General features: G+C 32.7%; 1 protein-coding gene across 1 annotated transcript; it reads left to right on the top strand.

Moving 5' to 3' along the window:
• Positions 1-6795: 6795 nt before the first annotated feature.
• On the top strand, positions 6796-9156 carry LOC129230358 (uncharacterized). Its single transcript, XM_054864756.1, has one exon. It carries the CDS (start codon positions 6796-6798, stop codon positions 9154-9156), a length of 2361 nt encoding a protein of 786 aa, XP_054720731.1.
• Positions 9157-17413: the final 8257 nt, after the last annotated feature.

The raw sequence follows: 17413 nt of genomic DNA, 5'->3' as shown, positions 1-17413 counted from the left end.
TTTACTGAAATATCTACATTTACACTAAAAAGAATGAAATAAAAAAATTTTGAAAAAAAAAAATAGAACCGACTTCAAAATTGCTCTAAAAAGTGAAAAATAATTTTATTCTTTAAACACCATCGATAATACTTTTAAACATAATTTTTGAAGTTGGCGCAAAAACAAAAAGTAAAATCCATTGTAACCATGCTTCGTTCATATTTTTATCAAAAAATCATCCAAAGTTAGGAACGAAACATTTATATCGTTACTCAAATATGCTGTCATCAATGCGTAATGCATTTGGTAGTGAAGAAACTGGACCTGGTTAAATTTATACTTGTAGTTGAGTTATGGCTGTGAATGATTTTATCGATCGTTTTTGCGCCAACTTCAAAAATTATGTTTCAAAGTATTATCGATGGTGTTTAAAGAATAAAATTATTTTTCACTTTTTAGAGCAATTTTGAAGTCGGTTCTATTTTTTTTCAAAATTTTTTTATTTAATGCAAGAGTCTGAGTTGGTATCGAATTCCAAGGGTTGGAGTGAGTCATTTTTCCTCCGTGTATTAATGTTTCCCAAAGCCACGAAGTCGAAGTCGGCGAGTCGGGTAACGACTATTTTTCGGGCACAAGAGTCGGAGTCGGAGGAGAGTGCCCCAAAATTCATGGAGTAGGAGTCGGGAGTAGATCGTCAAGAGCTATTTCCAACAAAATTTATTTGAAGTAAAACCGCCTTTTAGTTTGGAATCTATATTGCCTTTTAATTTCCCCGTTGGCGCTAATATTAAGAGATTTGAATTGTTCAAATCAAAAAGATGTTTTCGATACAAGTTCTTCATCAAAAACTTTTTCCTACAAAGTTTATTTGAAGCCACTTCGCCTCTAAGTTCAAGATTTATTTTTGCCTGGAATAGGCGCTAATGTTAGTTTTTTTGAACTGTTCAAAATTGAACGAAAAATTGTTCAAATCATAAAATGAAACATTAGAATGAAATGTCCTTGCCGAGATCTTTCGAACAAAAACAAAATTGTTCGAATCGGACTATTCACTCAAAAGTTATTGGGGGGGGGGGGGGACAGACAGACCGACGGACCGACAGACGTTCTTCCCCTTCTCAATACCCTACTTTCCAATTTTAATTCTTTCAATATTTATTTATTATTTTATTTATTTTTGACTTTTTTTTCGCAATATTTTTTAAAATGCATTCTCCATCTTTCTTGCTTTTTTCATCTTTTTCTGATTTTTACTGGGAAAGTAGGCTAAAAATTGGATTTTTGACTCTAAACGTTTTAACAGAAACTAAATTTTCAAATGCATTACTCCCAAAAAATCTGTAAATGTTTCCTTATCTATCAAACTTTCATAAACACAAAATGAACTAATTCATAAAATGTTTAAGATTGTTTACCACACAATCAAATAATTCTGTATAAGATTGCATTGTTTTTAAAATGTCGATTCTTCTTCACTATGTTGCAATAAAGGCTCTTTGAGGCATCCGAATCAAGAAGAATGCTTATAAACCCCTAAGGATATTTATTTCATCACAATATCCACTTGCCAAATGCAATTTATCTTTGTTTCCTGCAATGTTGTCTAAATCGTTCTCATTTATCAGCTTAAATTAGACAAGACTTTCAATCATTTACTCCGTTTTTTAGTTTCTTTTCTCTAGAGGCAAACTCGGTGTCTTTTATGTGTTAAATTAGAGGAACTAAAAACTGCTTAAATGGTGAAACGTTTCTTCGGAAAAGTAAATATACTTTTCATTTACCTAAAAAAAAATAAAGAGGGATTATAATTAAAGGTACGTCTTCAAAGCATTCCAGTTTTTGAACTCCTGATCAAAATGACTTGACAAACTGGTAGCTACAATAAATTTAGCACACAAACACTACCAGTTAGTTGACACACAGTTAGATACAGTGTCGGCTTCAATGAAATGACATATGCCTCCAGTTCGGATATTGTCTATTCCACCCTGATGAGTCTATAACAAGAACAAAACTGCAATCTCCGGATGACATAACTGAACTGTGGGGAGATTGCATGTAGTACTTCCATAGCCCTGGCTTCAGGACGGTAACGCACTGCTTAATACTTAAACACAAGATAAAATTGTCCGAAATTCATAACATGTCTGACTTAAGCTGGTGATCCTGCGTGTTACATTATCCAGCAATGAAATTTTCGCACGGAACCATTTATTCAAAACAATTTAAACTAGTAGGTTATGGCCCCATCACGAAACTTTCTCCCATATCTTTCTTAAAATTATGATCCCTCTCCATGCTCGACGAGGAAGCAATATTCCCAACAAATACAAAATTACACAAGCAGAAACTTGACGATCATCAGAATTCCCGATTTATCTCAAACGCAAAGCAAAGAATGAAAATTGAAAATTATTTTAAAAGCCTTGCTTAAAATAATTAAAAACATTTATTTGTTAACAAACACAAGATGGCAACAGTTTAAATGTTTAAATCATCGCGATTTTCTGGTCATTTTCCAACAATTAAAATTACGCGAAATACGCAGACGACAGTCTGTTACGATTTATCTTTCTTATTGTTGCAATCATAAAGCTATTTTTATTCACAAAAAAAAAAAAAAACTTCCGAATTTTCAAAATTAATTTGAAGTCTGAAATTTTGAATTCAAATTATGTTTTTCGCAATCACGAGTTGCGACAGGACCCTACTCATTGGTGGTTACTACCTCAATCGCTTGTTTCTAGAAACGGTTCCTGTCCCTCCTTTTGGGCAGTTACGTGTGCATAGTTATGTATGTGTAGGGTTGTGTGTGTGCATAGACCTGTTTGTATGCACGCTGGCGTGCATGTGTGTAGGACATGGACGCCCCCGACCAGGAGCAGCGGCTACCGGGAGGACTCGCGCCTGCAGAGGACGGTGGGGTTGAAAAAGGAACCGGACATCGAGGACGGTCAAATGAAAACAATTAGCAATCGTGATTGCTCAAAAAAATCAGCTCTCCATAGTCGATTGGCACCAAAATTGAACCAATGCCTATTTACATATAGATTCACATTTATTTAAAATTTCATTTAGAACGTAGCATTACTTCTTGAGATATGGCACTCATAATGAAAAAAAAAGAAAGAACTTTGGATTACGCCACCCCCCTTTCAGCTGTTGACGCCAAAATAGAATCAGCTCTTATACCCTCTAAGGGCTACTTGTCGATAATATTTTGCTTGATTCCGCTCATTATTTCTTGGAGATACAGCAGTCACAATCGACGACAAAAAACGTTCTATAGCTCAACCTACGGTTTGAGCTCTTGACACCAAAATTGAATCGACACCTGTACCTGTTAGGGACAACATATAGATCAAATTTTGTTTGATTCCGCCAGTTACTTCCTGGGCAATAGCAGGCACGCGTAACTCAAGAAATATCCCATTGCTCCACCCCCCCTTGGAGGAATTCGGGCCAAAAACCAATGGGCACAAGTTCACATAGGGGAACATATGTGTATTAAATTTCGTTCGATTTCATGCGGTAGTTTTTGCTGTAGAGCGGCCATAAAAAAACTGGTCACACACATACGTGACGCACACACACAGACAGACAGACATTTTCCAAAAATGGTCGAAATGGACTCAGCACACCTCAGAACGTTCGAATCCGTCAGAATTCGAAAATCTGCACGAATCCAATACTCCAAATACTACACGAATCCAAAAAGACTTATCCATTACAATTCATACCCAAAACCCCAATGGAAAAATCTCCCTAGTCCGTGAGTCAATAAGTTGGTATTAATTGGATAACATCAGCGATTCATAGCTTGAAAGTTGAGGTAGAAATGTGGGGTTCTAATATTTCCTGATAGGCGTTTTCAGCATATCAGGAATGGAATGTTTAATATCTGGAGCATAGCAAATGTAAAGCACCTAATTACTAATTCCCAATGGCGTTAAATGCCGGTAAAATCTCCGAGTGCAAATTTAATATATTGGATATTAAATTTTAATTGCAGCATATTTATCTGACTATTTCGGTTAGTTACAAGGTTCATTTCAAGTACATAAAGCAGAACATTCGCAACCAGTAAATGAAAATTCCTATAAATTGGTTCAGCGTCTGGTTTGTAATTAATAAGAGGTAAATGTGTTTTCCAATGATAAATCATCATTGTGTGAACTGATGATATTGAATGCAAGTAATTTCTAGTTTCTGTGTGAGCGATGATGCAGAATCATTGTAATCATCTGGGATTATTAGAACGTTATCGCTCGTCACTTAATACAATTCAACTCGATGTTTGTCATTTGAATTGAAAAAGGTAGCTCAGATTTGATGGAGCACATTTTACTCTAAAGAATAATGTTGTGTGATATTAAGAATTAGAAACATATAAAAAGCTATGAAAAGGGATACTTTTTTTATTCATAAATTTAACATTGTAATTTTACTTTACTATTTTTATTTATTTTTCTATTCATTTGCGATTTTATGAAGTAGAAGTTACAGTGAAGAGATGATTGCGATGCTTTTCTCTGGAGAATTTGGGCAGAAGCAAGGAAGTTGGGTCGTAACCTGGTTACTGTACTAAAATATCGAGCAATAATATTTTTTTTTTAATTTTCAAAAAACAATTTTTTATTTATTTACTTGTTTATTTTTTTTTCAAAATTTAAAAAGCTACGAATATTTTAATATAAACTTTTGCTCTTTTATTTATTTTATTTATTTTTTTTTTCTGAACAGCTTTATTAAATCTAAATCGAGTCGGAGAAGTTTCACAACTATTCTGTTTTAGTTATTTTTAAACAAACATTTTTCAGTTGATTTTCAAATCAAAATTCCCCTTTCATGCATTTTACAAGGCTAAGTAAAAACTAAAATAGCAATAAAGAACTGAGTTTTTCCTTTAAGCTATGCTTTTTTTTTTTTTTTTGGCACAAGGAAGGCAGAGCATAAAAAAGAAGTAGCTAAACGGAAGTGATTTTATAAATTTGTGACAAAGTGGCACGAATTTTGGAACCAAAAATAAGAATTCAAATTCAGTGTCAGTTTGGTGCTATCGGAGATACATCCTTGATGATATTATTCGCGATTTCTATCCTACTCGTAAAACCATTCTCGTGATTTCCATCGACAATTTCTGAAAATCTGTCTTTTTTACTTCGAAAAAATCGCACAAAAGAGGAACATCATTTTTCTCGAAAGTCATTCATCATTTTTTGCGTCTTACCTTATTTTTACGTAAAATCAGTAGTTAATAGTAATTGCACGTGAAACATTTGCAATTAAATTACAATTCACTGCAATGTTATAATTTATTTCCTTATTCTTTAAAAGTTTTGCAACTATTCTTGTTATTAGTTTAGGAAGCACATTATATGGCTTGCTTTAATTATGTTTCTAACCGACAGCGAACCGTTGTTGAATTCCCGTTACTTTTACTTTTCTATGCTTATAACAATCTACTTTGGACTATAACCAAAGGCCCCTAAAAGAATGGCATCTAGAATTCGTTGGTCTTTGGAATGTATTAACTATTTAATGACCTCTGGACTATATCTAATAGCCTCTGGAATACATCCAATTTGATTTTTGACATCTTGAATTCACATTATGTCTTTCGATAGGAGCCATTTGTAGAAACAAGAAAACCAACGAGTAGGGTCCTGCGCCGTTTGTGATTGCGAAAAATATAATTTGAATTCAAGATGTCAAAAATTCAATTCCCCCCATTCCATTTCTTTGCCGATAATAAAATAATCTTCAAAGTTATACTCATTAGTTTATTTCCTTCTTTGTAGACCTTTTTTCATATTTAATTGAATTTTAAGAAATATGAGACAGGACAATCTTTTAAAGGGGGCTGATTAATGGCTTCAGATTTTGGCAGAAACTTAAAAATACGGTCATTACCGGAGAGTGGACGGGCGGTTTGCCTCGGGTGTCACCCTATTGAGGATTGTCGCGCAAAATGAATTTAAGGTTTTATAAAGTAAACATAAATACTTCAATTCTAAAAATTTCACTTAGATATATCTTAAATTAAAAATAAGTTATCAAATTTTAACGAAAATGGAGGACGAAAAACACTGCAAGAAGAGGGTGGTTACGTATCAGACTAGGGCAGATTTTTCATAAAATGTGTTCATAATTTATACTTGCTTTTTGTTGTAAACCTTCATTAAACCACATGAATAAATTGTTTATGTTTTTTTTTAAATATGATTTTTTTTTTGGAGGGGGGTTGTGACACCGTAACTTACCACCCTGGGTGACCCCCGTGCTCGGAATGTCACTGGATTAATTCAAAATTATCGACAGGCCCGTCCTTCGGGCTATCGCGGAGGATGGGGGGTCGATTCTCCTCCCCCCCCCCCTTGGATTTTCAAATCGTAATTTAATCTGCATTTTGCAGTTTTTTCCCAACACAATGTATTGAATTTTTCCTTTTTTCTCTCCCCCCCCCCCACCCCTCCTCCCCTGGAGCATTTTGAAATGACTTGCTTGACTGTCGCGTTATTTTTATACGCAAGATCATGTTCTCTTTTAGAATAAGACCTTTATTTATGTTTCTACATTATGCATATAGTCCCTGGAAAAAAAACTCCGAGCGGAAGTATTTCCTCAAAATGCAAACAGAAAATCTCACGGCTGACAGTTTGTTTATGTTAAAAAAGAAAGCCTTCAAACATATCCCAAAAGCTCAGACTCTGATTGGTCGTTGTTAACTATGCTTGGGCGGTAGCTTTATTAATACTTCTTCCTGTTCTGAGAGCACTACATCGCTGAATATTCGGCTAACATTGGGCGGAAATGACTTTTTTGCCGATAATTCTGATCACGCTGTTTTCCCTGAGCAATCCTGTTGCCTGTTATCATGATGCCCGTGATGACAGAAAAATAACTTTTGATGAGAGCGATACGAGCGATTATGTTTCTGTTTTGAAAGAAAACGAGTTATTCAAGTCAAGTGGAATTTGCGCAGCAGATAATCGATCATATTTAGGTCTTTGTGAGTCCAAAAAGCCTGTGAATAGCCTATTCGAACTTCAAAGAACATTATGTTTCTGTGACGAAGCTTGTCATTTTTATCATGATTGCTGTTTTAATCGAGTTTTTCCAAACGATGAACCGAACTTAATTTCCTCGTGCAGGACAGTAAGAGATGAAAATGGCTCTAGGATTTCCATATATGTTGTGCAGAAGTGTCATTACTTGTGGAACAATTCCGACGTGCAAACTATGTGTGAAAAAGAATCGGCAGCTTTAGAATATTCAAAGAAGTCATACAGCCATCTGCAAGATATACCAGTCCTTAGCAAAAGATCTCGGATATTCTTCAGAAATATTTATTGTGCCATTTGCAATTATGATACAGACATTGTGACTTGGAAGTCTTTCATGTACTGTAATGGTGATTCTTCAAGAGAGTCTGTGAACAAAGAACAAGACGTTTATGATTTTTCTTCAGCTGTATATAGTACCAGAGATCAGAACTTCAAGCGCGTTAAAGTTGGCGGTAAGCTTAAAAATTGTCGGCTCGTCATAAATGATTTCAAACTAAGTTCACTTTTGGAGTATCAGGCTAGACTTTGTAAGCCTATGATTGATAACTGCTTACCTGGTTCACCAAGCGAATTGGAGTTAAAATGCAGGTCTTTCACATCATTTGTGTACGAGATTTCCTTTCAGTCAACGAGAAAGGTTTACAAAAACTTTTATTGTGCCCTCTGTAATCAAGGATCTGTGAATAAGTTGAGATGTAAAGATCCTGAATATCCCATAATTCATGGGCCACAAACTGGCAGAGGCGACCTTTCTTGGCTTTTCGACTTCAACTTCGTGAATGACGGTAGCAATCAAGTAGGAGACAAAAACCCGTGTCGCTTGAGAGAAGGTAAAATATGGGATCCGTTGTTGAAAAGATGCGAACAATTTGTTTGTGGATCCCTTTATGTTAGAGAAGGCTCGAAATGTGTGCCGAAAAATTTCTCAGAAACTGAAAATCCTTCTAAAGGCATTAAAAGTGATTGTCCAAAGAGAATACTCACAAAAGAAATGTTCACCCTTACAAATAACGGTAGTTTTTACGTGAATTACTCCAATACCTTTTTAAAGCAAGAGGAATACGAAATATACGAGAAAAATGGCGAAGATGTAATTAGAATTGCTATTTGTGCGAAGGAATTGTATTTGTTGCCCATGACGAGCGTTTACTTGTTGCTATCCGAAATAACGTTAAGTCTTTCAATTATTTGTTTGGTGCTAAACATTAGTGTTTATACAATTTTAAAGGAGCTTAGAAATGGACCTGGGAAAATCCTTATGTCTCTATCTTTGTCGTTGCTTTGTGGCCATTTCTTTTTACTGACTGGAACTCATTTTGCAGAGGTGAATTGGTTGTGCTACTTTGCAGCTGTAGCAACACATTTTGGATACATCGCTTCGTTTTGTTGGATGACCGTAATGGCTTTTGATATTCACAGGACATTTTCGGCTACACAGAGGAGAAATTCGAAGCACAAGCCATTTTTTAATTATTCCTTATACTCTTGGATATCTTCTTTGAGTTTAGTTGTTGTTAGTGTGACAATGGATAACTCATTAGACAAAGACTTCGAATTTCGCCCTAAATATGGAGAGCCAATTTGTTGGTTCAATAACAAGAAAGGATTATTAATGTTTTTTATCATACCAGTATTAGTACTGTTGGTGAGTAATATTACATTCTTCTCACTAACAGCATTTTACTTGCACAAAATATCTCGGCAAACAAAAATGGTGAACAACTTTTCTGATCGAACGAGATACCTTTTATACATCAAGCTAACAGTCGTTCTAGGACTTGCATGGCTTTTGGGGTTTTTTGCCGGTATCACAGGCATCAATGCCCTTTGGTACCCTTTCATTATTCTGAATGGGCTACAGGGTGTTTTTATATTTGTTGCTTTCACATGCAAAGTCAAAATATTTCACAAATTGGCGATTAAATTTAAAATACGGTCCAGTTCTTACACAATGGGGAAACAAAGTGCCCTCAAAAAAGCCATGTACAGCAGCTTATCTAATTTATCCACTCTTGGCACAACGCTTACGTCACAAATTATTTCTGCTGTTGAGAAACCACCAGGTATGCTGAAAGCTGTGCGAAAAATAAATCCGGATGAACTGTGATACAAATTGCATATTTACGAAACGTTAGAAAAGATTTGAAAAGAATTACTTCTCTGTTCCAGTTTCCTCCCTCATATGAAGAGCCTTGATTTTGATGACGTTTGAACATATTTCTAAAATTTTTATGGCCTTTTTCTTTATTTACGCTTTTTTAAAGATATTTAAGACTACTTGTTTGGAAAAGCCCATAGTCTCAAAAGATTATGCTCAATACATTTAACGGGAAGAAACGGCAAACTACATACACATTATGCGTAGTTGCATTATGTTTCTAAAATAAAGGGGGGAATTTACCCCCGATCCCTCAAATGAGAAACCTGGGGAGTGGGGAGTCATTTTTCAAACTTCATCTGATGTTACTCCTGAAATTGAAACCCCCTGAAAAAAAAATTTCTCTCATAAATTCTACATATCACAGTCACAAACTTACGTTAGGTAGAATTTTTGAAGAGCGAAAGTCATCAAATGCTAAAAATAATCTTTTGACAGGAAAAGCGGTGGCATATGAAACAAACATTTTCATTTGGTGTTTTATTGGCAACTGATCTTCAAATACACGTCCAATGTCTGACAATACTTCTTTAAGAAATTTTCTTCAAATGTGCACCAATCACATCTACTAACATAGTAAAACGTTCGTAAGATATTTAAAAAAATTTAAAGATAAGAGACGTTCTTTCCAGTTTTTTAACGTCAAAAATCATTTAATAATTTTATATTAGCTTTATCTTTTGCAATTTTGTGAAATCAACATTTTGAATCACATTACTATGTGTGAAAAAAATACATCAACATGTCAGACATCAACATGTTTTTATATTTGCCTTCAGCGTTTTATCAGTTTTAAGATTTAACATTTATTTTGCACTTCAATATATCCAAATTGTATTATATCCAAATTTTCTTATGTATTTTGATGCAATTGTAATTTTACGAAAGATTTATTGGTTCAAACTTTTATTTTTGTTTAAATGCAAGAGCGGTTTTCTTTTTTGTAAGGAAAAAAAAAGCTCTGTTTCCTAGTTTTTGAGATATTTTATGCTTTAAGGCCATTTTTAAAGATTTTTAGACCATGAAAATCTGGGCTCCACTCGTAAGAAAAATGGCTTAAATCGAAGTTAGTAAGCACTCTTTCTCTCTGTGTTTAATTTTATTCTTCAAGTTAAAGTTACTATCTGCACTAAGTTTTCGAACGTGGAGAAATAAAATAGTAATGGCTTAAATTATTTATTGTCAATGTGAGCATTTAATATAAAATAATTCTCAATCAGTACTTTTTTTTTTTTTTTTTTTTTTTTTTTTTTTGACGTAAACATCCATTTTATTTTATATGGGCAGTTTTCAAAAGGTAGGAACAAAAAAGTTAACTTTGAGCAATTTCAAAAATTTTCGAATTTGACATCAATTTTGATTTTATTCTATAGTATGCATACCTAGAACACAATATATGAACATGAAAAGACAGCAGGTATTTGTAAAAATTGTTAATTAGCAAATTAAATCAGCAATCTGTAGGTAACAGATTTTGGACATTGTTTTCCTGTAGGTAACGGATTTTGGACATCATCATAACGTAAGTTTCACCATTTTTGACAATTGTTAATCTGATTTTTAACTTTTCAAATGAAAATTTTATTTACTACTTTTTAAATTTTGCAATTTAATAATAAAGAGGATATTAATGAAATACTTGAATGGCTATACATGCTGCTCCTTACATTTAATAAAGTTTTGGAATGATTTTGAAGAAATTGATGCAAGGTTAAAAAAAAAGCTTCAAATTAAAAATAATACAATTGTAAAAAGTGACATCAGTTTTAATAATGAATATTTTTTCTAATGTCATAAGAATTAAAATGATGTCTAAAAAAATTATTGAAGAAAGAAATTCGTATTTCTATTTGGAGATCGTTAAATTATGTTTCCAAAAGAAAGAAGAGAAAAAGAATTCTAAAATAATAAAAGCGGAAAAAAAAAATGCTAGCGCAGGTGATAAAGTCGCCAAAACTGGTACAGCTGACGATAAACTACATTTGTCAAATTGGAATTCCCCTCTGGTAACCTTTAGCTTATCGTATACTGTGTTGTCGCTAACGGAGGTTTGCTTGGCAATTTTGCAAAATGGCTTTCGGTTCGATCATAAGCAGCCATGTTTCTACTGTAATTTATGTATTGTTCAATGTGTAACATATTAATTATGCAGAATACCAATGGATTAAAGAAGATAACATTATAATAACGTTTTTTATTGAGGTTAGAAGACAGTAGATCATCAAAAATTATGAATAAATGGACAGAATTATCGGCGTCAAGATCGTAACGCCATTTGGACATCTCACATGTACGTTTAAAAAAAATTATTTTTCTTCTAAGATACTGCATAAAAGCTTATGAAAACACTTTTAAACAATTAAAAATTGATTCCGAGGCTCGATAAACACCTTTAAAATGAAAACATCATATACTTAGTTCTCAAAAAATAGCATTGTAAAGATCGTAAATTTTGGACATGCATCAAATTTCAAACTTACTATTTTCTAAAATCGTTTACAAAGTGAATAATCTGTCTTTACTTTTGTTATTTGTGTAAAATATTAACAAAAAATTATTCAGTGTAAGATTCATACCTTTAAATTTTTTTTGAAACGTATGGAAATAATTTTAAAAAAATTTTCTTTAATGGTACATTTGCTCAGTTAACGTTTTGGTATGGCCAAAATTGCGCCTTTTAGCAAAGAAAATATTTTTTTAAGGGCATTTAAAGAGCATTTTTTCCATAATTTATGTCAATTCTTGTCTCTATACAGTATTATAATTTAACTCAAAAATTTTTGAGTTAATTAAAATGAAAGTTATTTGGTGTTGAAGCTTCAAAGTTGAGGTCTGTGTTTGCTCCCACCTTTTGAGAACTGCCCATATGCATCCCCTTAGGAGGAATTCAAAATGAAAATTTGAGCTTCGAATGATAGAGCTTCCAATTTGAGCCAGTGAAAACCAAAGGGATGTAAGTGGACTTTTTCAAGCTTTGAGCAAAGCACGTGCATAGTTCAAACCGCTTGTAGACTTTCAATGAAAAGTTTTCTAAATTAGGCTCTACAGCAGCATCTACCAGGCTACTAGTACCACCTCTTGCCCCAAAATAGATGGGAGCTTCTTTGCTGATTTGTACTAGTTATCATCGAATTTTTAATTTTGGCTATTAAACCCTTTTGCAAAAAAAAAAAGCAAAAAAAAAAATTAACTTATACGCGTAACTAATTTTTTGAAAAGAAATGAATCATGTATATTTTAAGAGAACAAATGCTGCATTCTTCTATTGTCTTTCAATGACGTTTTTCATTTAATGGAATAATCGAGCATAAAAATCATAATTGTTTTAGTATTATCCATCTTTTTTTTTCGATGTCTCAGTTTGTTGTGTTGTCACAATTAACATTTTCCCCCTTTCTCGTTTCTGGCTAAAAGATCTAAATGATTTAGTGACTTGATAAGTTTTGGAAACATCAGCTAGAAAGAATTAGTGCTTGTGCGCTGAAAACATGCTTTCAAAATGAGAGTTAAATGTCATTGCATTAGTTTTGAATTCGGAAAACTAATTTGGCCTATAAATGGAAATTTCTAACAGTTCCTGAGATGTTCGCCGCACTCAGCCGTGCGGGGGGCCCGCTACGCGGACCCCCCGGGCGGTGGAACCTAAGGCCTACGGCTAAGAGGTGGGGTGCGTGCGGAGAAAAGTTCCTGAGATGTTTCGCAGTCAATATGTTTTACACCGTTTAGTTTAATGGAGGAGGAAGAGGGGAGTCTTAACACTATCTTTTAAAAATCTCTGTTTCATTCGAGTGCATTATTTATTTCATATTAAAATGGGACTTTTTTTCATTGTTAATCATCTACGAAATGGCAGCCTAGACTTCCATGAATGTATATAAATGTGGAACATTTTATATCTCTAAAAATCAATGTGCGAAATAATTTATGTAACCCATTTACGCTCAATGCAAGGAATAACTTTTGAATTCAGAAATTTTTAATATGCAATTGTTTCTCATATCATTATAGACCTATACTAATATTTGTATTATCAAAATCATTCATAAAAGATTTCAAAATATAAATCTTCATGCTCCAAAAATATTCGTTGTTTTTTTTTTTTTTAAATAAAGTGGTTTGTTGTGTGTCTCTAGTCGAAAATTATTTTAATGCGGGAAAATGTGCTCTAAGTTTTTATAAAGTATTGATGTTTTTCTTGCATTGCTTCAACAACAGAAGGCATTTTAATTTATGCACACGTTGGACGAACTTTTTTTTCGTGTAGGAGAAAGGAGGGCACTTGTGAGTAATTTTTTTCAGTTCATTATTTTACAAAAAAAAATTATCAATTTCTCTGAGTAAAGATGCTCCCATGGTTGAATACTCTTTTCTTTATGCCATGGAATTTTTTTCATATTTTTTAAAAAAAATATTTCTTTACTTCATGGAATGTTTCAAAAATATCGTCAGTTGTTCACATGTGCCCCTATAGGGCCGTACATGAACACGATTGAAAAATGCAGGACTAGCACCATATTTCAACGAAAAACTCTTTAATATAAAACATATACGTAACCAATTGCATTGAAGGGTTTGCAACCTATATTCTGTCAGTTAATTGTACAGAAAGTGTGTCATTATGAAAATATTTTTCTGAACTATGGGTAGTTCTCAGGAAACATGACATCTTGAAAAATTTTTTTTTTCCAAATTTAAAGTCGTCAAAATAACTTATATATTTTTTTGTATATTCATTTAGTTACCTTTATTAATACCTTGCAGAGAGCAGTGAAGTTTATTGACATTTGCAGAAGAAAATAACTGAAGTAAAAATTCACCAAATTTTAAATGCCAGGAAAATGACACAGATGCCAGGAAAATGACAAAATTAACTAAGAAGTCCAGAAAACAGTTATTTTCAGCTCATGTGCCTTAAAAAAGTTAAAGATGAAAAGTAAAATTTAACGTTTTATGTAAATAAATTTATCTCATGGCTTTGTAAAAATATATACACATCAAATAATTCATAACATAAATATTGTGAATAATTTGAACAAATTATGTCATAAAAGTTAGAGTGACACATATAATAATGGAATACTATTTAATCTGACTACTTTATAGTTTACAAAAAAACATTATACAATAAAAACAAATCATTCTTCTAAGATTTTATTAATCTTGAAGCTTTCAGAAAAAGCAAAATGTCTGGAAGAGATTGGGTAGGGAGCACACATTTTTGAAATTATGTTACTCATAGGAATTTTGACGCAATTTTTCTTTACTGGCCACTTAAAATGATTAACACTTTTTTTGCCTGCACCGAGCCATGAAATTAACTACAATATCATCATTAATAACTTCAACAACTTCTCCTGGAAACCATTCATCTTCGAATTGAACTGCCACCCAACTATTAATTTGAATTGTCTCAGAATCATTAGCTTCAGTAGTGTCTGCCTCAGTTGAATATGATGCATTACCAAAATTAAGAGCTGATACTCCGACTATGGTATATTCAGAGTAGTCTAACAAGCCAATGTCAAAATCACATTTAATGTTACTGTGGCAGTTACAGCTCATTTTACGAAAAAAGAGGCTGGTTGAATCCTTTATCCAAAACACCTGGTGTACATTCATAGATCCCTTAAAAGGAATGATTTTCTTTCCTTCAATGAATTTATCAATTTCTTCTATATCAGAAGTTTTTACTTCTTTAATTATCATATTACACTCTTTTTCTACAACAGAAATGAAAGTGTTCATATCTGGTATGTCTCCACCAAAAGCTACATATTTATCAGCAGAACGTTTTACAACGGCACCAACACCATCTGGTGCACCCTTTCCATGCCCGGCTTCTGTAAAATGCCAATGCGCAGATGACGCATTGGGCAAAATTTGATGCAAAAAAAATTTCAAAAGATAAAAATTTGTTTTATTTCTGTATTGTGTGGAAGGCGAATCACTCACAAAATGTACTTCTTTTATCTTCTCTCTTTTTGGAACACTGATTAAAATTTTCTTTATATGTGCCCAAATAGCACATGAGTCATGTCTTAGTGATTCTGATAAAGTTGCGAATGAAGAACTTATGGTTTTTTCTGCTGGTTTTTGATATAACACTCCTGTGTGTACAGTAAATTGTGTTCTTGAAGCTCCAAAGTGTACTTACTGCCTGTGGTTCTGATGCAAACTTGATATTGTAGTTCTCACTGAAATCAATGTGAACTAAAATTGATGCTTCAGAAAGTTCTTCTTTTAATTTATTGATCATTTGAAATTGATGTTTTATTCTGGCAATATGACTCAGATGATTTTTCAATATACTTTCTAATTTTAAAGTAACACTCTCAATTCTATCTGACAAAGTCTCTTTCTTGTATTTTACTATTTTTTTTTCTTTTCCTTCTATTAGAATATTTTCAGGTTTCCTGTTCCATTGTTGATATGATATTATTTCGTCAGAAATAATATTAAATTGTAACTCTTGACTTTCGCAGTTTTTGCACTTTCGGAAAAAGCAATCTTCTGTTACATTTGTGCAGCACATAATATTAAATATTTCATCACAATTCCTTTCTTTTATTACTTTGAGACTATGAAGTTTCTTTACTAATAAATCAACATTTTCACATTTAATGCATAAGCATGTATTACGGGCATCGATATTTGGCTGCAGAATCCAGAATGGCTTGTATCTGCAAAAAGTACTGTAACTTATTGCGTAAGGGTGCTCCTTGTTAAATTTCGGATGTAAAGTTTTTAAAGAACTGCTCAATAGTCTTCTTTGCATCTTAATCTTATTAACAGTGACAGTATCTTTTTTTCCGGGGCATAGGCGAGAATTTTCATCTTTTTCCAAAAAAATCTGTACATCACTTTTAATTTTAAAACCCTTTAAATTCATTTTTCTTTCATAAATTAAATCTGACCTTATGCGATTAGCTAAGTAAGCTTTGCGCTTCATAAACATCTTACTTTCTCTCAGCATTTTATATTTTTTTAGAATTTTGCCTCTTACAACTTTATCAAATAACTGCTTTTCCTTGTAAGTTTTCATTTTCTTATAATTTTTCTCTAATTGAGAGGATAATGTTTCTGCAAATAATAATTTCTGTTTTATCTGATGTGAGATCCTGCTACCTCCAATAATTTTTTTCACTCTTTTCCTAGGAGTATCTTCCTTGTTCTTGCTGGAACTGTTTTTCAACCTGTAATACCTCTGTCGATATTTCTGGTATTTTCTTTCTGCATTTCTCAGTTTAATTGATTGTTCTTTTAATACTCGATATGCTTTTGCTCTGTCTCTACGAACTTTTTTTCTACCTGAAGATATTCTTTCATCTGTATGTGGGGTACATAAACTATCAATGGACTCTGAATCTGAAGTCCTTTCTTTTTCAGAAAGGGCATTCTTTTTCAAGCGTGCTCTGTAATTAGTAGTATTTGCTCTCCACTTCTTACGCTGCTTTCGTTTTTCTCTTTCACTCATATTTGCAATTGGTTTTACAACTCCTTTTTTTTTCTGTTCAGCATACTTCAATTTTCTTTTAGATTTTTCTTTTTCACAGAGCTCTCTATCATTTTTAATTTTCTCGTACCGTTTCTTTTCAGCTTCTCGTTTTTTTCTCAGTATTTCTTCCCTTGACTGTTTTTTAGGGCCCATTTTTTGGAACAACCTAAAAATTTAATTTTATTAAAAATATATCTTACAATTTTTATTATATTTAAATTAAAAATGTTTTATAAAATTTTTATTACATTAGAATTAAAAATATTTTAAACTATTCTACTTCACATCTTCATTAGTCTTCTATTTCTTTATTCAACAGCAGATTTTAAAGATTTAATTATTTAACTATATATATACTTGATATTTATAGATTTTTCTTTATATTTTATCTACCTCGACTTTGTACAAACATACTAATTTAAAGCTTTTTATCAACTGAAGCCTTTTTATCAGAAATATGAGTAAAATATTGCAAAATTATTAACACTTCAATTGGGGACACATATTTACTATCAGCAATAAAATGATTGATGTACATTCAAAAAACAAACATACAACTCAAAATTATAAGCAAATATACAAATTCCCTCACCTAACTCTTTTGTTCCTATAATCACTGTTGTGTTGTAAAGTTTAAAAAATCTGAAACAAAATGATTTCTGTTTTTGTCATTTTCCTGGAATTTGTAAGCCAGGAAAATGACAGCCAGGA

This window comes from Uloborus diversus, chromosome 9 (assembly GCF_026930045.1).
Source record: "Uloborus diversus isolate 005 chromosome 9, Udiv.v.3.1, whole genome shotgun sequence".
NCBI lineage: Eukaryota > Metazoa > Arthropoda > Arachnida > Araneae > Uloboridae > Uloborus > Uloborus diversus.
The sequence above is the reverse complement of the archived record's forward strand: the minus strand, read 5'-3'. Positions and strand labels throughout refer to the sequence as shown.